The sequence below is a fragment of the Scyliorhinus torazame genome, chromosome 12 (genome assembly GCF_047496885.1).
Source record: "Scyliorhinus torazame isolate Kashiwa2021f chromosome 12, sScyTor2.1, whole genome shotgun sequence".
Lineage (NCBI taxonomy): Eukaryota > Metazoa > Chordata > Chondrichthyes > Carcharhiniformes > Scyliorhinidae > Scyliorhinus > Scyliorhinus torazame.
Genome location: NC_092718.1, coordinates 78,589,320 through 78,606,218, shown reverse-complemented (window position 1 = coordinate 78,606,218; position 16,899 = coordinate 78,589,320). Strand labels below are relative to the sequence as shown.

The window sequence follows — 16,899 nt, the reverse complement described above, 5'->3', positions numbered from 1 at the left end:
GGCAGTGGTAACCCTCAGGCCTCAGAGTGCTGCACTGTCGGAGGGTTAGTAAAGAGGGAGTGCTGCACTGTCTGAGGGTCAGTACTGAGGGAGTGCTGCACTGTCAGAGGGTCAGTTTGGATGGAGTGCTGGACTGTGGGAGAGTCCGTACTGACGGAGCGCTGCACTGTCAGAGTTCCAGTTTTGAGGGAGTGCTGCACTGTTGGTGGGTCAGCACTGAAGGAATGCTGCACTGCCAGAGGGTCAGTACTGAGAGAGTTCTTCACTGTCGGAACGTCAGTACTGAGGGAGCATTACACTGTCAGAGGGTCAATACTGAGGGAGTGCTGTACTGTCGGAATGTCAGCTCAAAGGGAGTGCTGCACTGTCAGAGGGTCAGTACTGAGGGAGCGCTGCACTGTCAGAGGGTCAGTACTGAGGGAGTGCTGCACTGTCAAAGTGTCAGTACTGAGGGAGCGCTGCACTGTCAGAGGGTCAGTACTGAGGGAGTCCTGCACTGTCAGAGGGTCAGTATTGAGGGAGTGCTGCATTGTCAGAGGTTCACTTCTGAGGGAGTGCTGCACTGTCAGAGGATCAGTACTGAGGGATTGCTGCACTGTCAGAGGGTCAGTACTGAGGGAGTGCTGCACTGTCAGAGGGTCAGTACTGAGGGAGTGCTGCATTGTCAGAGGGTCAGTTCTGAGGGATGCTGCACTGTCAGAGGGTCAGTTCTGAGGGATGCTGCACTGTCAGAGGATCAGTTCTGAGGGAGTGCTGCACTGTCGGAAGCTCAGTTCTGAGGGAGTCTGTGAAGTTTGCTGTGCGCACACTGGTGTTTTGTTCCTGCATTGCAACAGTGACAAAACGAGCCCTTCATTGGCTGTGAGAGGCTTTGGGACTTCGTGAGGGGCTGGAGGAGGATGGGGAATCCCAAATTTTCTATTCTCCAACAGTCTCTCCTTCATCTGTTCATTCTCACTCAGTTTTTCTTTCCTTACCTTTTATCTGTCATGGCTTCAGTGATATATTTCTCTGACATATTAATCTTTCCGATCAGATTTCGAGAGAAGACTGGAATATACCACCGGTCAATCTCACCAGACCTGACTGGATCTGGAGAGGGAGAAGGGAACTAATGTTTTGATTCTGGATTGTCACAGTGTCATCCTCTTGTCCGCTATCGTCCTTTATTGTCAGCTTTGACAAAGAGTCGTCCAGACTCTTCTCTCTCCACAGATGCTGTCAGTCCTGCTGAGATTGCCCAGTATTTTCTGTTTTTGTTTCAGATTCCAGCATCCACGGTCATTTGTTTTTAACTTTCATGTATCACACATCCTCAATTTTCCTCACTCGCTATTCCTCTCTCACTCCCGGTCTCTCTCTCTCTCTCTCTCTGGGTGCGATACTGCAGCCTTGTTACGTTCTCACTCAAGCGTAATGAGGCCGGTGAATATCGGGAGAGGCTAAAAATGAGAAATGCGCCAGGCGCCAAACAGTTTGTGATGCAAACGGCCCGCTCCCGTAGGCGAAATTGGGATCTCACCGCAACAGGAGAGAAACCAATTGTCAGCACTTAAGCCCAATTTCCATACAATTAACGAGTGCCACCCCATATCCAATGGCATTCAGCGGCCTCCTCAGCAAGTGGTCACGCTGGCGCTGATAATAACTCCTTTTGAAAAACATGAACCTGGTGGAAGGGTTTCTTTGGGGAGCTGAGGAGGGGAGTACCATTTTTGTTCACAGGCAAAGAGCCTGTGGGTGCTGGGCTTGCTGCCGCTGTGCTCGATGGGGGGTGGGTGATCCCCCGCAGGGGTGGGCCATAATGCGAGTGTGGGGGATAGCGCTAGGGGGTCAACCGGGGTACAACTGCTTGTGGCACCACCATGCCAACCCCTGGACTATTCCGGGGGCACCCCGTGTCCCTGGCCGTCTGACCCGGACCACCCGTAACCCCCACCGACTGCTGAAGCCTCTGGCTGCGCAGCTGACGGTTATTGACAATAGGGAATTGGCAGTCGTGGTTAAGTGAGGACTTCACAGATGCCAAGTGGATTCCCGAGGGTGGGCGCGCCATGTAGCATGTGGGAGTCATTGCCTAGCATCCCAATTGCATCGTGGTACCTGGACACTGTGCCTGAACACTGCGGGAGGCAACATCACACACGGAACATCCGAACACCCAGGGGATGGGACACAGCTCCGGGGACATGTCCACAGACAGAGGGTGGGTGAGTGCCATGGGGAGGGTGCTGGGGGGGGTGATGCCTATAGAAGCGGGCAAAGGGTCAGGAGGTCAGCCCACATTGCAGAAGGAAGTGACAGAGGCATCATAACGGTTGTGCGAAAAGGTGTTTAATGTGTTGTACAATACCCCCCTCCTGATGGTGCCGCCACCAAACCCCCCTCCCCACCCGCTATCTACTCCCGCCCCCCCTCTCCACCCGCTATCTACTCCCCCTCCCCCTCCCCACCCGCTATCTTCTCCCCTCAACTCCCACCCCACTCCCCCCCCTCCCCACCCGCTATCTACTCCCCTCAACTCCCACCCCACTCCCCCCCTCTCCCCACCCGCTATCTACTCCCCTCAACTCCCACCCCACTCCCCCCTCCCCACCCGCTATCTACTCCCCTCAACTCCCACCCCACTCCCCCCCTCTCCCCACCCGCTATCTACTCCCCTCAACTCCCACCCAACTCCCCCCCCTCCCTACCCGCTATCTACTCCCCTCAACACCCACCCCACTCCCCACCACCCCACCCGCTATCTACTCCCCTCAACTCCCACCCCACTCCCCCCCCTCCCCACCCGCTATCTACTCCCCTCAACTCCCACCCCACTCCCCCCCCCCTCCCCACCCGCTATCTACTCCCCTCAACTCCGACCCCACCCCCCCTCCCCACCCGCTATCTACTCCCCTCAACTCCCACGCCACTCCCCCCCCCTCCCCACCCGCTATCTACTCCCCTCAACTCGCACCCCACCCCCCCTCCCCACCCGCTATCTACTCCCCTCAACTCCCACCCCACTCCCCCCCCCTCCCCACCCGCTATCTACTCCCCTCAACTCCCACCCCACTCCCCCCCTCCCCACCCGCTATCTACTCCCCTCAACTCCCACCCCACTCCCCCCCTCCCCACCCGCTATCTACTCCCCTCAACTCACACCCCACTCCCCCCTCCCCACCCGCTATCTACTCCCCTCAACTCCCACCCCACTCCCCCCCTCCCCATCCACTATCTACTCCCCTCAACTCCCACCCCACTCCTCCCCCCCTCCCCACCCGCTATCTACTCCCCTCAACTCCCACCCCACTCCCCCCTCCCCACCCGCTATCTACTCCCCTCAACTCCCACCCCACTCCCCCCCTCCCCACCTGCTATCTACTCCCCTCAACTCCCACCCCACTCCCCCCCTCCCCACCCGCTATCTACTCCCCTCAACTCCCACCCCACTCCCCCCCTCCCCACCCGCTATCTACTCCCCTCAACTCCCACCCCACTCCCCCCCTCCCCACCCGCTATCTACTCCCCTCAACTCCCATCCCACACCCCCCTCCCCACCCGCTATCTACTCCCCTCAACTCCCACCCCACTCCCCCCCCCTCCCCACCCGCTATCTACTCCCCTCAACTCCCACCCCACTCCCCCCCCTCCCCACCCACTATCTACTCCCCTCAACTCCCACCCCACTCCCCCCCTCCCCACTCGCTATCTACTCCCCTCAACTCCCACCCCACCCCCCCCTCCCCACCCGCTATCTACTCCCCTCAACTCCCACCCCACTCCCCCCCCTCCCCACCCGCTATCTACTCCCCTCAACTCCCACCCCACTCCCCCCTCCCCACCCGCTATCTACTCCCCTCAACTCCCACCCCACTCCCCCCCCTCCCCACCCGCTATCTATTCCCCTCAACTCCTACCCACTCCCCCCCCTCCCCACCCGCTATCTACTCCCCTCAACTCCCACCCCACTCCCCCCCCACCCGCTATCTACTCCCCTCAACTCCCACCCCACTCCCCCCCCATTCCCCACCCGCTATCTACTCCCCTCAACTCCCACCCCACTCCCCCCCCTCCCCACCCGCTATCTACTCCCCTCAACTCCCACCCCACTCCCCCCCCCTCCCCACCCGCTATCGACTCCCCTCAACTCCCACCCCACCCCCCCCTCCCCACCCTCTATCTACTCCCCTCAACTCCCACCCCACCCCCCCCCCCTCCCCACCCGCTATCGACTCCCCTCAACTCCCACCCCACCCCCCCCTCCCCACCCTCTATCTACTCACCTCAACTCCCACCCCACTCCCCCCCCCCTCCCCACCTGCTATCTACTCCCCTCAACTCCCCCCCCACCCCCCCCCCCTCCCCACCCGCTATCTACCCTCCTCACCCGCTGTCTACTCCCCCGCAACCCCCACCCCCACCTCTGGTGCCCTCGGTGATCCTCATCATGCTTGGCCCTTCCTGCTCTACCACTACATCTAGCTGTTTCACTAGAATGCACAACTGAGGTGGAGGCAGCCAGCTGCCTACCTCGGCCCATGGCCTTCGATGCCCCTGGCGGACGTCATCTGGGGTCTTTGAGGCTGGAGGGCCCTGGCTCACTTGTCGGCGGCACATGCACAGACGTGACGGCCTGTCCCATGTGCTGACTTCAAGAGGCAGCCTGATCAGAGGTGGGTTGCCGCCATCCCCACTCTATGGGACGGGTCCGGGTTGGCACTCCGCACCCCCTCCTCCTGGTCAGTGCACATAGGGCCCTGGGGTTCCCCTTGAGATGGAGGGGAAGCTGGTTCAAGCCCCGGATGCCCCTGCATCATCTGCTCTGCTAGTTCCACATGGTCCACAGCATCGTGTTGATGCCCTCGACAATGCTCCTCAGAGACTGGGACATGCTCTCCGGCACCTCGGATATTCCCATCTGAGAGCGGGACATGTCCCGTAGCACCTCATCAAGGTCAGCCTGGTACTGGGTGACATCTGCCAGCGAGTCGGACATTCTGCCAAGACCCTCAGCCATGGCCGTCACCGACTGAGCAATGCCTTGGATACCTTTACTCATGGTTCCGACGTCGTGCACCAGGCTCTCCACTGCGGCCGCAATCCTAGCAGTGTTGGCCTCAGTGCCACCCTTTGCCAGCGACATCTCCTGCGCCCGTAGCCTCTGGGACTCCTCCGATCGGCTACGGATTTGCTGGAGTGATGCTGACATTTCCCTCTATGTCCCAGCCGCTCCATCAGCTCCCAGTACCTCTGTACCGCAGGCTCAGCATCAGGCTGAGACCCAGCTGGTCCTGGGATCCAGCAGATCTCCGACTGCTGTCTCGCCTAGGGGTTCCTGCCTCCGGGGGAGGGACACAGCTGTGCCGCAGCTATAATAGTTTCATCCTCGTAGCTCCCCTCCGAGATGGTCTCCTCAGAGTCAGGAGAGGGTGGCACCGGGGATGTGCCGGCGTCGTCGGCGGGAGGCCTGTGGGAGAATGGACATGTGGTCAGTGGGAGGGATGGATCAGTCAGTAAGGCAGTAACAAATCACGTTCGACAGGTCCTCTGGTGGAGCCCGGTGGTTCCTCACCTCTGCGGCGTCCGCCAGCCTCCGCGCGGGTGACCCCATCCTCAATCATCCCCATCACCTCCAGGGCCCACTCCTCAAAGGTGGTGACGATTCTCAAGTCCGGCACCCCACCGCCAGTTTGGGCCTCTCTGGCCGATTATGGGAGAGCTTTTGATGAGGACACACATTTGGAGTACCTTTAGCCACAAGCTTGGTTCGCAGTGATGGGAGAGGGGGTGTGATGCACGATCAATTGCACTCATCTTAGAGCAAGAAATTGATGCACGATCAATTGCACAAAGACGAGAGTTGAATACAGCTGAGGCTTTATTGCTCTAAGATGTGTGGCCTCCCACAGCATCTGGCGAAATGGCTGCTGCACGGAGGACACACATATTTATACTCCGCCTACTGGGTGGGGCCAGCAGGCCGGGACTACCGTTGTACCTGTAGTACAGGTCCTACCATACATCACCTAATATAGGTGCAGCAGTGGTTTACCACAGAGTGTGAAGGAGGGGTTGGGAGGATTGAAGGGGGGGGGGTGGAGGAAGGGCTGGGGGTCACATGGGGATTTGAGGGGTGGATGCTCCCTTTGGGGAGATGGGGGAGGGGGCGTTGGTGCCCGGTAAGTCGTTAACCTCCTTCCGACCCTGTGGCCAGTCCTGCTGGTCACACTTCCCAAGCTGACAGCTGCTGCCACCTCATCCCAGGCAGCACTGGCTGCCCTGTGACTCACCATACGGGACCCTCATGGTAACAGTACATCCCTCCTGGCCCCCACCGTGTCTGCGGGCCTCCCAGGTCAGCGTCCCCAAATCTTGGGGCCAGTCTCCTGGGTGCCATTGTTGCGAGCTGGGTGGGGTTGGCAGAGCAAGTGCAGCCTAAGTGCTGCTCAGCCTTGTTAGTGGGGGGACTGGCGAGCGCGGGGCGGGTGAAGCAACTGGCGAGCCTTCATTTGCAGTGAGAAGCTCATGAGGCACCGTTAACTGGACCAATTAACGTTGAATTGCATTGCCGGCCTCGCTGGGCCGAGCACTGGGAAGCTCGCGGTGAGTCCCGCTCGCTACCACACCTAGAAATTGTTCCGGAGAATTGTGCCCTCTGTCCCTCTCTCTCTCTTTCTCTCTCTCTCGCTGGGTGCGATTCTCCGGCCGCATTGCGCTCTCCCTCATACGGAATGAGGCCGGTGGGTAGCGGGAGTGGCCAAAAACGAGAACCGCGCCAGGCGCCAAACAGTTAGCGGTGCAACCGGCCGCTCCCGCAGGCACAATGGGGATCACGCCGTAGCGTGGCGAGAAACCAATTATCACCCTGAAGCCCTATTTCCATCCCATTTTCAGGAGCCAGCCCATATCCAATGACCCCCCGCAATCAGTGGCCTCCCCAACAGAGGCTCACACTGGCGCCGATTAGTACTCCATTTGAAAAACGGGAACCTGGCAGAAGGGCTTCCGCGGGGAGCCGAGGAGGGGGGACAGGCAAAAGGCCCGGGGGTGCTGGGCTTGCCACCTCAGTTCTCGGATCGGGGTGGGTGATCCTACGCAGGGGTGGGCCGCCATGGGAGGGAGGGGCAAACGGGCGTGGCACCACCATGCCACCCCTGGATCGTGTGTACCCGTTCCTGGGGCAACCATTTACCCTGCCCATCTGCCCCACTGGCCACCCATAACCTCCACCGACTGCTGAGGCCCCTGGCAATCGTGGTTAAGTGAGCACTTCACACAACCTAAATGGGTTTCCATGGGTGGGTGGGCCATGTAGTATGTGGGAGTCATTGCCTAGCATTCCAATCACACCTTGATCACATGCAGCAGCCAACATCAAAACACCCAGGGGATGGGACACAGCTCTGGGACCATGCCCATGGCCAGGGGGTTGGGGGAATGCCATGGGGAGGAGGAGATGCCTTGGGGGAGGGGGAGATGCCTGGAGAGATGAGCCACATTGCAGAAAAAAGTGAGAGGCATCATACGAGTTGTGGTCAAGGGGGTTTGTGATGAATGTATTCACCAGAATAAGTTGTCTGTAGAGTACTGTAATATGATCCCTTTCCATGTAGTGTACTCCACCCCCCCCTCTCCCACTTATCAAAGCCACTATATTCCCCCTGACGGCTGAGGCCCGCGCGGCCTTCAGCCGCATCAAGGAACATATTGCCAAAGCCGCGATGCACGCGGTGGACGAGTCCATCCCTTTCAGGTAGAGATCGATGTGTCAGACGTCGCCCTGGCCGCCCCCCTCTACCAGGCGGGCAGGCCAGTCGCCTTTTCTAGAACCCTCCAAGCCTCCGAGATTCAACACTCCTCTGTCGAGAAGGAAGCGCAAGCCATTGTGGATGCTGTGCGGCATTGGAGGCACTACCTAGCCGGTAGGAGGTTCACCCTCGTCACCGACCAGCGGTCGGTTGCCTTTACGTTCGACAACGCACAACGGGGCAAAATAAAAAACGACAAAATCTTGAGGTGGAGAATCAAACTCTCCACCTATACTCAGATATTAAGTATCGTCCTGGGGAGCTCAACGAGCCCCCAGATGCCCTGTCCCGCGGCACATGTGCCAGCGCGCAAGATGACCGACTTCGGGCTATCCACAATGACCTCTGTCACCCAGGGGACATTCGGCTTATCCACTTTATTAAAGCCCGCAACCTGCCCTACTCCACCGAGGAGGTCAGGGCCATGACCAGGGACTGCCAAGTCTGCGCGGAGTGCAAACCGCACTTCTACCGGCCAGACAAGGCCCACCTGGTAAAGGCCTCTCGGCCCTTTGAGCGCCTCAGCATCGACTTCAAAGGCCCCTCCCTTCCACCAACTGTAATATATACTTCCTAACCGTCGTTGACGAATACTCCCGCTTCCCCTTCGCTATCCCATGTCCCGGAATGACCTCGGCCACTGTTATAACTTCACCCTGTTTGGTTTCCCTGAATACGTCCACAGTGACCGAGGCACCTCATTCATGAGTGATGAGCTGCGTCAGTACCTGCTCAGCAAGGGCATCGCCTCGAGCAGGACTACCAGCTACAATCCCCGGGGAAATGGGCAGGTGGAGAGGGAGAACGCGACGGTATGGAAGGCTGTCCTTCTTGCCCTCCGGCCTAGAAGTCTCCCGATTCCCAGCTGGCAGGAGGTCCTCCCCGACGTCCTCCACTCCATTAGGTCGCTCCTCTGCATAGCCACGAATGAGACCCCTCACGACCGCTTGTTTGTCTTCCCCAGGAAGTCCACCTCCGGTGTCTCGCTTCCATCCTGTCTGACAACTCCGGGACCTATCCTTCTCCGGAAGCATATGAGGAACCAGAAGACCGACCCCCTGGTCGAGAGGGTCCAGCTGCTGCACGCCAACCCCCAATACGCCTTCGTCGCGCACCACGTTGGACAGCACGATACGGTCTCCCTCTGGGACCTGGCCCCTGCTGGATCCCATGCCAATGTGCCCCCCCCCCTACCGCCACCCCCCCAACCCTTTACGCCCCCCCCCCCACCCCGGGGCTCCTGTACTGTCCCGAGCCTACCCTGCCGTCATCCACCTCCCACTTACCGCTATCCACCTCCCCCTGCCTACCCCATTACTCAACCGTCGCCGACATGCCGGACCGAAGCTCCAGACGACACGCTCCCGGAGTCAACGACTACATCGGCAGCACCCGCCGCACCGCCAGGGCTGAGGAGGTCCAATCGAAGAGTCTGGCCTCCAGACAGACTGAACATTTGATGACCCCACTTCACCCCTGATGGACTTCATTTTTTTAACAGGGGGTGAATGTGGTGAATGTATTCACCAGAATAAGTTGTCTGTAGAGTACTGTAATATGATCCCTTTCCATGTAGTGTACTGGAACCCTGGTGGGCTCCGCCTCTGGCTCCTCCCCCCGGTCGGTATACAGACCGGCCGCCTGGGACGGCACTCAGTTGTTACAGCGATCTCAGGCAGGCAGGTTCTTGTGTAATAAAGCCTATGTTCTCTCACTCTCATTGTCTAGCAGTAGATTAATGGTACATCAGGGTTTACTGTGTTTTACTGTGCCGCCCCCTCCCCCCTCTCTCTGTCTCTTGCTCTCCCCGTCTCTCTCGCTCTCTCTGTTTCTCGCTCTCTGTCTCTCGCTCCCACTTTCTCTGTATCTCTGTTTCCCTGTCTCTCTTTCTCGCCCTGTCTCTCGCTCCCTCTCTATCTCTCTATCTCTCTCCCTGTCTCTGTCTCTCTCTTCCCCGTCTCTCTCTCTCTCCCCTTGTCTCTATCTCTCTGCCTGTCTTTCTCTCTCCCTTTCTCTCTCTCTCTCCCTGTTTCTCTCTCTCCCTATCTCTCTCTCCCTGTCTCTCTCTCTCTCAATCTCTCTCTCCCTGTCTCTCTCCCTCCTAGTCTCTCTCTCTCCTCTCTCCCTGTCTCTCTCTCCCCGTCTCTCCCTGTGTCTCTCTCTATCTCTATCTCTCTCTCTCTCCCTCTCTCTCTCTCACTCTATCTACCAGCTCTCTCTCTCTCAACCTGTCTCTCTCTCCCTCTCCCTGTCTCCCAGCTCTCTCTCTCTGGCTCTGGTTATTTTTACACGTTGATACCTTGGATCAGAACTGAGAGCAGAAACAATGCCCTGGCTGCACCAATCATCGTCAGAAACTGGCTTCACTCGAAATCACTGAAGAACCTGGAAGATAGTAAGAGAGGTTAAAATGACAACAACAACACCTGTCATTTGTCCAGCACCTATTGAACAATGAAATGTTCCCAATGCTCGCCTCAGGAATGTCAATCAAACCCCAATTCAACGCAGGTCACTCGGGGACAGGCAATAAAGAGCTTGATCAGGGAAATCAGTTTTAAGGAGTGTCTTAAAGGAAGACAGTGACAGAGAGAGCAAGAGCGAGAGGGGCAGAGAGATAGAGAGGCAGAGAGAAAGAGGGGCAGAGAGAGAGGGGGGCAGAGAGAGAGAGGGGGCAGAGAGAGGGGCAGAAAGAGGGAGTGGCAGAGAGAGAGGAGCAGAGAGAGAGAGAGGCAGAGAGAGGGGGGCAGAGAGAAGGGCAGAGAGAGAGAGAGGGACAGAGAGAAAGTCGGAGAGAGATAGAGAGACAGAGAGAGAGAGAAAGAGAGATTTTGAGAGAGACAGTGAGTAAGAGAGACATAGTCAGAGAGATTGAGAGAGTCGGACAGAGAAAGAGCTGCGGAGAGAGATAGACAGACTGTACAGCCCTCCGTCAGCACTGACCCTCCGACAGTGAAGCGCTCCCTCAGTACTGACCCTCTGACAGTGCTGCAGTCCCTCAGTATTGAATCATAGAATCATAGAATTTACAGTGCGGAAACGAGGCTATTCGGCCCATCGAGTCTGCACCAGCCCTTACAAAGAGCACAAAGAGGGAGTGCTGACACTGCAGCACTCCCTCATTACCGACCCTCTGACAGTGCAGTACTCCCTCAGTACTGACCCTCTGACAGTGCAGCACTCCCTCAGAACTGACCCACTGACAGTGCAGCACTCCCTCAGTACTGACCCTCTGACAGTGCAACACTCCCTCAGTACTGACCCTTTAACAGTGCAGCACTCCCTCAGTACTGACCCTCTGACAGTGCAACACTCCCTCAGTGCTGACCCTTTAACAGTGCAGCACTCCCTCAGTACTGACCCTCTGACAGTGCAACACTCCCTCAGTACTGACCCTCTGACAGTGCAACACTCCCTCAGTACTGACCCTCTGACAGTGCAACACTCCCTTAGTACTGACCCTTTAACAGTGCAGCGTATAACGCAGGTGGTTGTGACATGAATAGTGTTGAAACTAAGAGAAATGGGAAGTGAGCTGTTTGCAATGAATCTGTTGCGTTTTTCAGACAAGAGCTCAGGTTGAAACATTCATCCCGAGAACATTGCACAATGTATCAGATTCATGCGGTGAATTTCACCATCGTCCAGCTGACTAGTCAGTCAAAATACATCTTTTGACACCGTGCACCCTGTCATGATATGCAAACATGCAGCTAATGAACACTTAGAATAGGACACGACCAATGAGCAGTCAGGACACTCAGGGATGGTATCTCACTATAAAAGGGATCAGGTACTCACACCCCACCTCTTTCCACAGACCAACATCTACAGAGTGAGACAGGGTGTATCCTCAGCATCACACCCCAGCACATGGCTTAGAGCAAGGCTGGTTCAGTTAGACTGAGTTACTACATTTAGATTAGCAGAGAGTCGAACTCATTGAGAACTGTGCTAATAGTTCAATAAAACACACTGAACTCATTTCAAAGTCTGGAGCATCTTTTACTTAAAACTGCACCAATGGCAGCCTGTGTCATTCCAAACCACATAACACAACACACCCTTCACCAAAGGCCTTTGTTATGGAGTGTCTGGCTCCGAACTCGCGTACGGGAGAGGGGGGAGAACGGCTGGTGAAGGAAATGAGACGAGGAGGGGAGATGGAGAATCAGGAAGTGGAGAGAGAAAGGGAGGGTGTGGGAGGGGGGAGCAGGGAGAAAGGAGAGGGAGGGTGTCCAGGACAGGAGAGTCAAGAAGCGCAGAGGGGTAAAGAGACAGGCGAGAGCGAGGGGACTGACTGAGAGGGGAATTGGGGCAGAGGCCTGGGTCAACAGCCTGCATTGATCTCAGTCATTTAACATGGTCAAACAAGCCAAGGTTACCAAAAACAGCAATTCACAAGCGTGGAGACACAGAATGAGATGGGCGGGACAGGCAATGGAAATCTCACTCAAAGAAATCGCTTTGAAGGAGCATGTCATAGGAGAAAAGAGAGAGAGAGTGAGGGAAAGAGAGAGAGTGAGTAAGTGAGAGGGAGAGCAAGAGAGAGAGAGACAGAGAGGGGGAGAGAGAGAGCAACAGAGAGAGAGAGAGAGACAGAGATGGGGAGAGAGAGCGACAGAAAGAGAGAGAGACAGAGAGGGGAAGAGAGAGAGAGTGAGAGAGATAGAGAGGGGGAGAGCGAGAGTTAAAAAGAGAGATAGCAAGAGAGAGAGAGACATACAGAGAGAAAGAGATAGAGCAAGAGAGACAGAGAGAGAGACAGAGGGAGGCAGATAGGGAGACAGAGAGGGGGAGACAGAAAGAGAGACGGAGAGACAGAGAGGGAGACAGAGAGGGGGAGACAGAGATAGAGAGGTTTAGGGAGAAAATTCCAGGGCCTAGGGCCCCCCCCCCAGGCAGCTGAAGGCAGGGCCCCAATGGTAGAGCGATGGGAATCGAAGGATGCTCAAGAGGCTGGAATTGGAGGAGCACAGAGATCTCAGAGGGTTGTTGGACTGGAGGAGGTTACAGAGATAGGGAGGACGTTACAGGCACAGGGCGGGTTCTAGGGGTTTGAGGAGGTTACAGAGCTAGAGAGGGTTGGTGGAGGATACAGAGATAGGGATTGTTGTAGGAGCTGGAGGAGGTATCACCGATAATGAGGAGTGTTCCAGAGATGGTGAGGGTTGTAGGGATGGAGGAGGTTACATAGATAGTGAGGGCTGTTGGGGATGGAGGAGGTTACAGAGATGTAGGGGGGGGGGGGGGCGGGCGGGGTTGTAGGGGCAGAAGGAGGATACATAGATAATAATAATCTTTATTATCGTCACAAGTAGGCTTACATTAAGACTGCAATGATGTTACTGTGAAAATCCCCTAGTCGCCACACTCCTGCGCCTGTTCAGGTACACAGAGGGAGAATTCAAAATGTCCAAGTCGCCCATCAAGCACGTCTGTCGGGACTTGTGGAAGGAAAGGAGTGCTGCAGTGGCCGGAGAAGGTTGCATCGATAATAAGGGGTGTAAGGGTTGGAGGAGGTTACAGAGATAGAGAGTGCTGTAGGGGATGAAGGAGGTTACAGAAATAAGAAGGGGTATCGGGGCTGGAGGAGGTTACAGAGAAAAGGAGGGTTGTCAGGCCTGGAGGACGTTACAGAGAAAGGGAGGGATGTAGGAGCTGCAGGAGGTTAAAGAGATAGGGAGGGATGTAGCGGCTGGAGGAGGTTACAGAGACAGGGAGGGCTGTAGTGGCTGGAGTAGGTTACAGAGATAGGGAGGGTTGTAGGGGCTGGAGGAGGTTACAGAGTTAGGGAGGGGTGTAGGGGCTGGAGGAGGTTACAGAGATAGGGAGGGTTGTAGTGGCTGGAGGAGGTTACAGAGATAGGGAGGGTTGTTGGGGCTGGAGGAGTTTACAGAGATAGGGAGGGTTGCAGGGGCTGGAGGAGGTTACAGAGTTAGGGAGGGGTGTAGGGGCTGGAGGAGGTTACAGAGATACGGAGGGTTGTTGGGGCTAGAGGAGTTTACAGAGATAGGGAGGGTTGTTGGAGCTGGAGGAGGTTACAGAGATAGGGAGGGTTGTGGGGGCTGGAGGAGGTTACAGAGATAGGGAGAGTTGTACGGGCTGGAGGAGGTTACAGAGATAGGGAGGATTGTAGGGGCTGGAGGAGGTTACAGAGATACGGAGGGCTGTAGGGGCTGGAGGAGTTTACAGAGATAGGGAGGGTTGTTGGAGCTGGAGGAGGTTACAGAGATAGGGAGGGTTGTGGGGGCTGGAGGAGGTTACAGAGATAGGGAGGGTTGTGGGGGCTGGAGGAGTTTACAGAGATAGGGAGGGTTGTTGGAGCTGGAGGAGTTTACAGAGATAGGGAGGGTTGTTGGGGCTGGAGGAGTTTACAGAGATAGGGAGGGTTGTGGGGGCTGGAGGAGGTTACAGAGATAGGGAGGGTTGTGGGGGCTGGAGGAGTTTACAGAGATAGGGAGGGTTGTTGGAGCTGGAGGAGGTTACAGAGATAGGGAGGGTTGTGGGGGCTGGAGGAGGTTACAGAGATAGGGAGGGTTGTACGGGCTGGAGGAGGTTACAGAGATACGGAGGGTTGTAGGGGCTGGAGGAGGTTATAGAGATAGGGAGGGCTGTAGGGGCTGGAGGAGGTTACAGAGATAGGGAGGGTTGTTGGGGCTGGAGGAGGTTATAGAGATAGGGAGGGGTGTAGGGGCTGGAGGAGGTTACAGAGATACGGAGGGCAGTGGCGATATTTGAAAACATGGATGAGAATTTCATTTTTTTTCATCTCAATTTGGAAGTGTGCTCTCGCTGGTCTGAGATCCGATGTTGCTCAGCGAGAGGGAGTCAGAGCGTGAGAGATGGTGTTCAAACAGAATCTGTGCGTGTTCGCACACGGGGGTGCTGGGGGGCTGTGGGGGAGGGCGGGGTCAGCAGAGTCTCTGTCGAGTAAGGGTCTCGGAAGGAGGAGGAGAAAGCATTGATTTGTCACCCACCTGTCTCTAGAAGGCTGCAGGTACCATGGTGACAGCAGCAAGCCCCTGAATCAGCTGTGGGCTGGTCACAGCTCCAGGACTAACAAGTGAGCGATGTGGTCTTTTCCTCTGAGACACCGGCGTGCCCACAACCCTCAGACCTGCGAAGTCACCGGGAGAGAGGGGTCGAAGGGGCTCCGTGGAAAACAGAACGGTCCACACTGCTGGATATCCACTGCCTTCTTCACGCTGTGGGAAATCACCAGAGGCTGGGGAGGGAGGGGGGGCGCAAGTTCCTGTCGCCGTATGAACCTCAGACACTCTCCAATAGTCCCTCACCGCTGCCCAGTCAAATTTCCTCCCATGGCCTTTTGAGCTACAGGAGCAGGAAATAGTCACTTCCTCCTGCTGTTCCTGCCTCCCTCCGAGGCCCGGCGACTGCCAGTGACATAGAAACATTCCTCCCTTCGCGAAGACAATACGCTAAATCACAAACCACCCTCCCCACCCAACCATCTCCTCGCTGCCCCAACCCCCTGAACATGAGAGAGAGGGACAGAGAGAGAGAGTGAGAGAGAGCTTGGAGGAGGGCAACAGGGCAGGAAAAAAAGAGAGATGGCAAAGTTAGGAGAGAGAGGAAACAGAGGCACGATGGAGATAGGGAGACTGAAGGAGAGGGAGAGAGAGAGAGAGACAAACAGAGCAACAGGGTGAAAAAGAAAGAGTGACTGCAATGTTACAGAGTGTGAAATGAGAAAGGGACAAAAAGAGCAAGAGAGAGAGACCTTGAGAGAAAGTGACAGTCAGAAAGAAAGGGAAATAGCAGGGTTAGAATGAGAGAACCCAGAAGATTGATGGACAAATGTAGAGACAGAGAGAGACGGTGAGAAAAATTGAGAGAGATAGAGATAGAAAGAGAGAGAGACACGGTGAGAAAGACTGAGGCAGAGAGAGAGATGGTGAGAAAGAGAGACAGAGAGAGACAGTGAGAAAGATTGAGTCAGAGAAAGAGAGATAATCGGTGAGAAAGACTGAGACTGAGACAGAGACAGAGAGCTTGAGAAAGATTGACAGAGAGAGAGACAGAGACAGTGCAGAAGATTGAGACAGAGACAGTGAGAAAGAGAGAGAGAAAGGGGTGGCACGGTGATTAGCACTGCTGCCTCAGAGCTCCTGGGTCCTGGGTTCAATTCCGGCCTAGGGTGACTGTCTGTGTGGAGTTTGCCCTTTCTCCCCGTGTCTGTGTGGGTTTCCTCCCACAGTCCAACGATGTGTTGGTTAGGTGGATTGGCCATGCTAAATTGCCCCTTAGTGTTCAAAAAGGTTAGGTTGGGATAGGGTGAAGGCTTGGGCATAAGGAGGGTGCTCTTTCCAAGAGCCAGTGCAGACTCGATGGGCAGAATGGCCTCCTTCTGCATTATAGATTCTATGATTCCATGAGATGGTGAGAAATATTGAGACAGAGACAGTGAGAGAGAGACGGTGAGAAAGATTGAGACAGATGAGAGAAATGGTGAGAAAGATCGAGACAGAGTCACAAAGAGAGAAAGAGAGAGACGATGCAAACGTTTGAGACATATAGAGAGAGGGAACGGTGAAACAATTGAGACAAAGAGATAGAGATGGTGAGTGTTTTGTTACATAGAACATAGAACATAGAACAATACAGCGCAGTACAGGCCCTTCGGCCCACGATGTTGCACCGAAACAAAAGCCATCTAACCTACACTATGCCATTATCATCCATATGTTTATCCAATAAACTATTAAATGCCCTCAATGTTGGCGAGTTCACTACTGTAGCAGGTAGGGCATTCCACGGCCTCACTACTCTTTGCGTAAAGAACCTACCTCTGACCTCTGTCCTATATCTATTACCCCTCAGTTTAAAGTTATGTCCCCTCGTGCCAGCCATATCCATCCGCGGGAGAAGGCTCTCACTGTCCACCCTATCCAACCCCCTGATCATTTTGTATGCCTCTATTAAGTCTCCTCTTAACCTTCTTCTCTCCAACGAAAACAACCTCAAGTCCATCAGCCTTTCCTCATAAGATTTTCCCTCCATACCAGGCAACATCCTGGTAAATCTCCTCTGCACCCGCTCCAAAGCCTCCACGTCCTTCCTATAATGCGGTGACCAGAACTGT

The 16,899-nt window shown here is 55.8% G+C and overlaps 1 protein-coding gene across 1 annotated transcript in view; it reads right to left on the bottom strand.

Annotated features, from left to right (window-relative positions):
• Positions 1-15,101, bottom strand: part of LOC140386508 (Schwann cell myelin protein-like) — a 90,632-nt gene extending 75,531 nt beyond the window's left edge. Inside the window, exons 1-2 of the mRNA XM_072468901.1 lie at positions 14,774-15,101; positions 10,093-10,178 (exon numbers count right to left, since the gene is read on the bottom strand). Of these exons, the coding sequence (XP_072325002.1) occupies positions 10,093-10,141 (49 nt within the window). The 5' untranslated portion in view covers positions 10,142-10,178; positions 14,774-15,101. The remainder of the gene's footprint in view (positions 1-10,092; positions 10,179-14,773) is intronic.
• Positions 15,102-16,899: the final 1,798 nt, after the last annotated feature.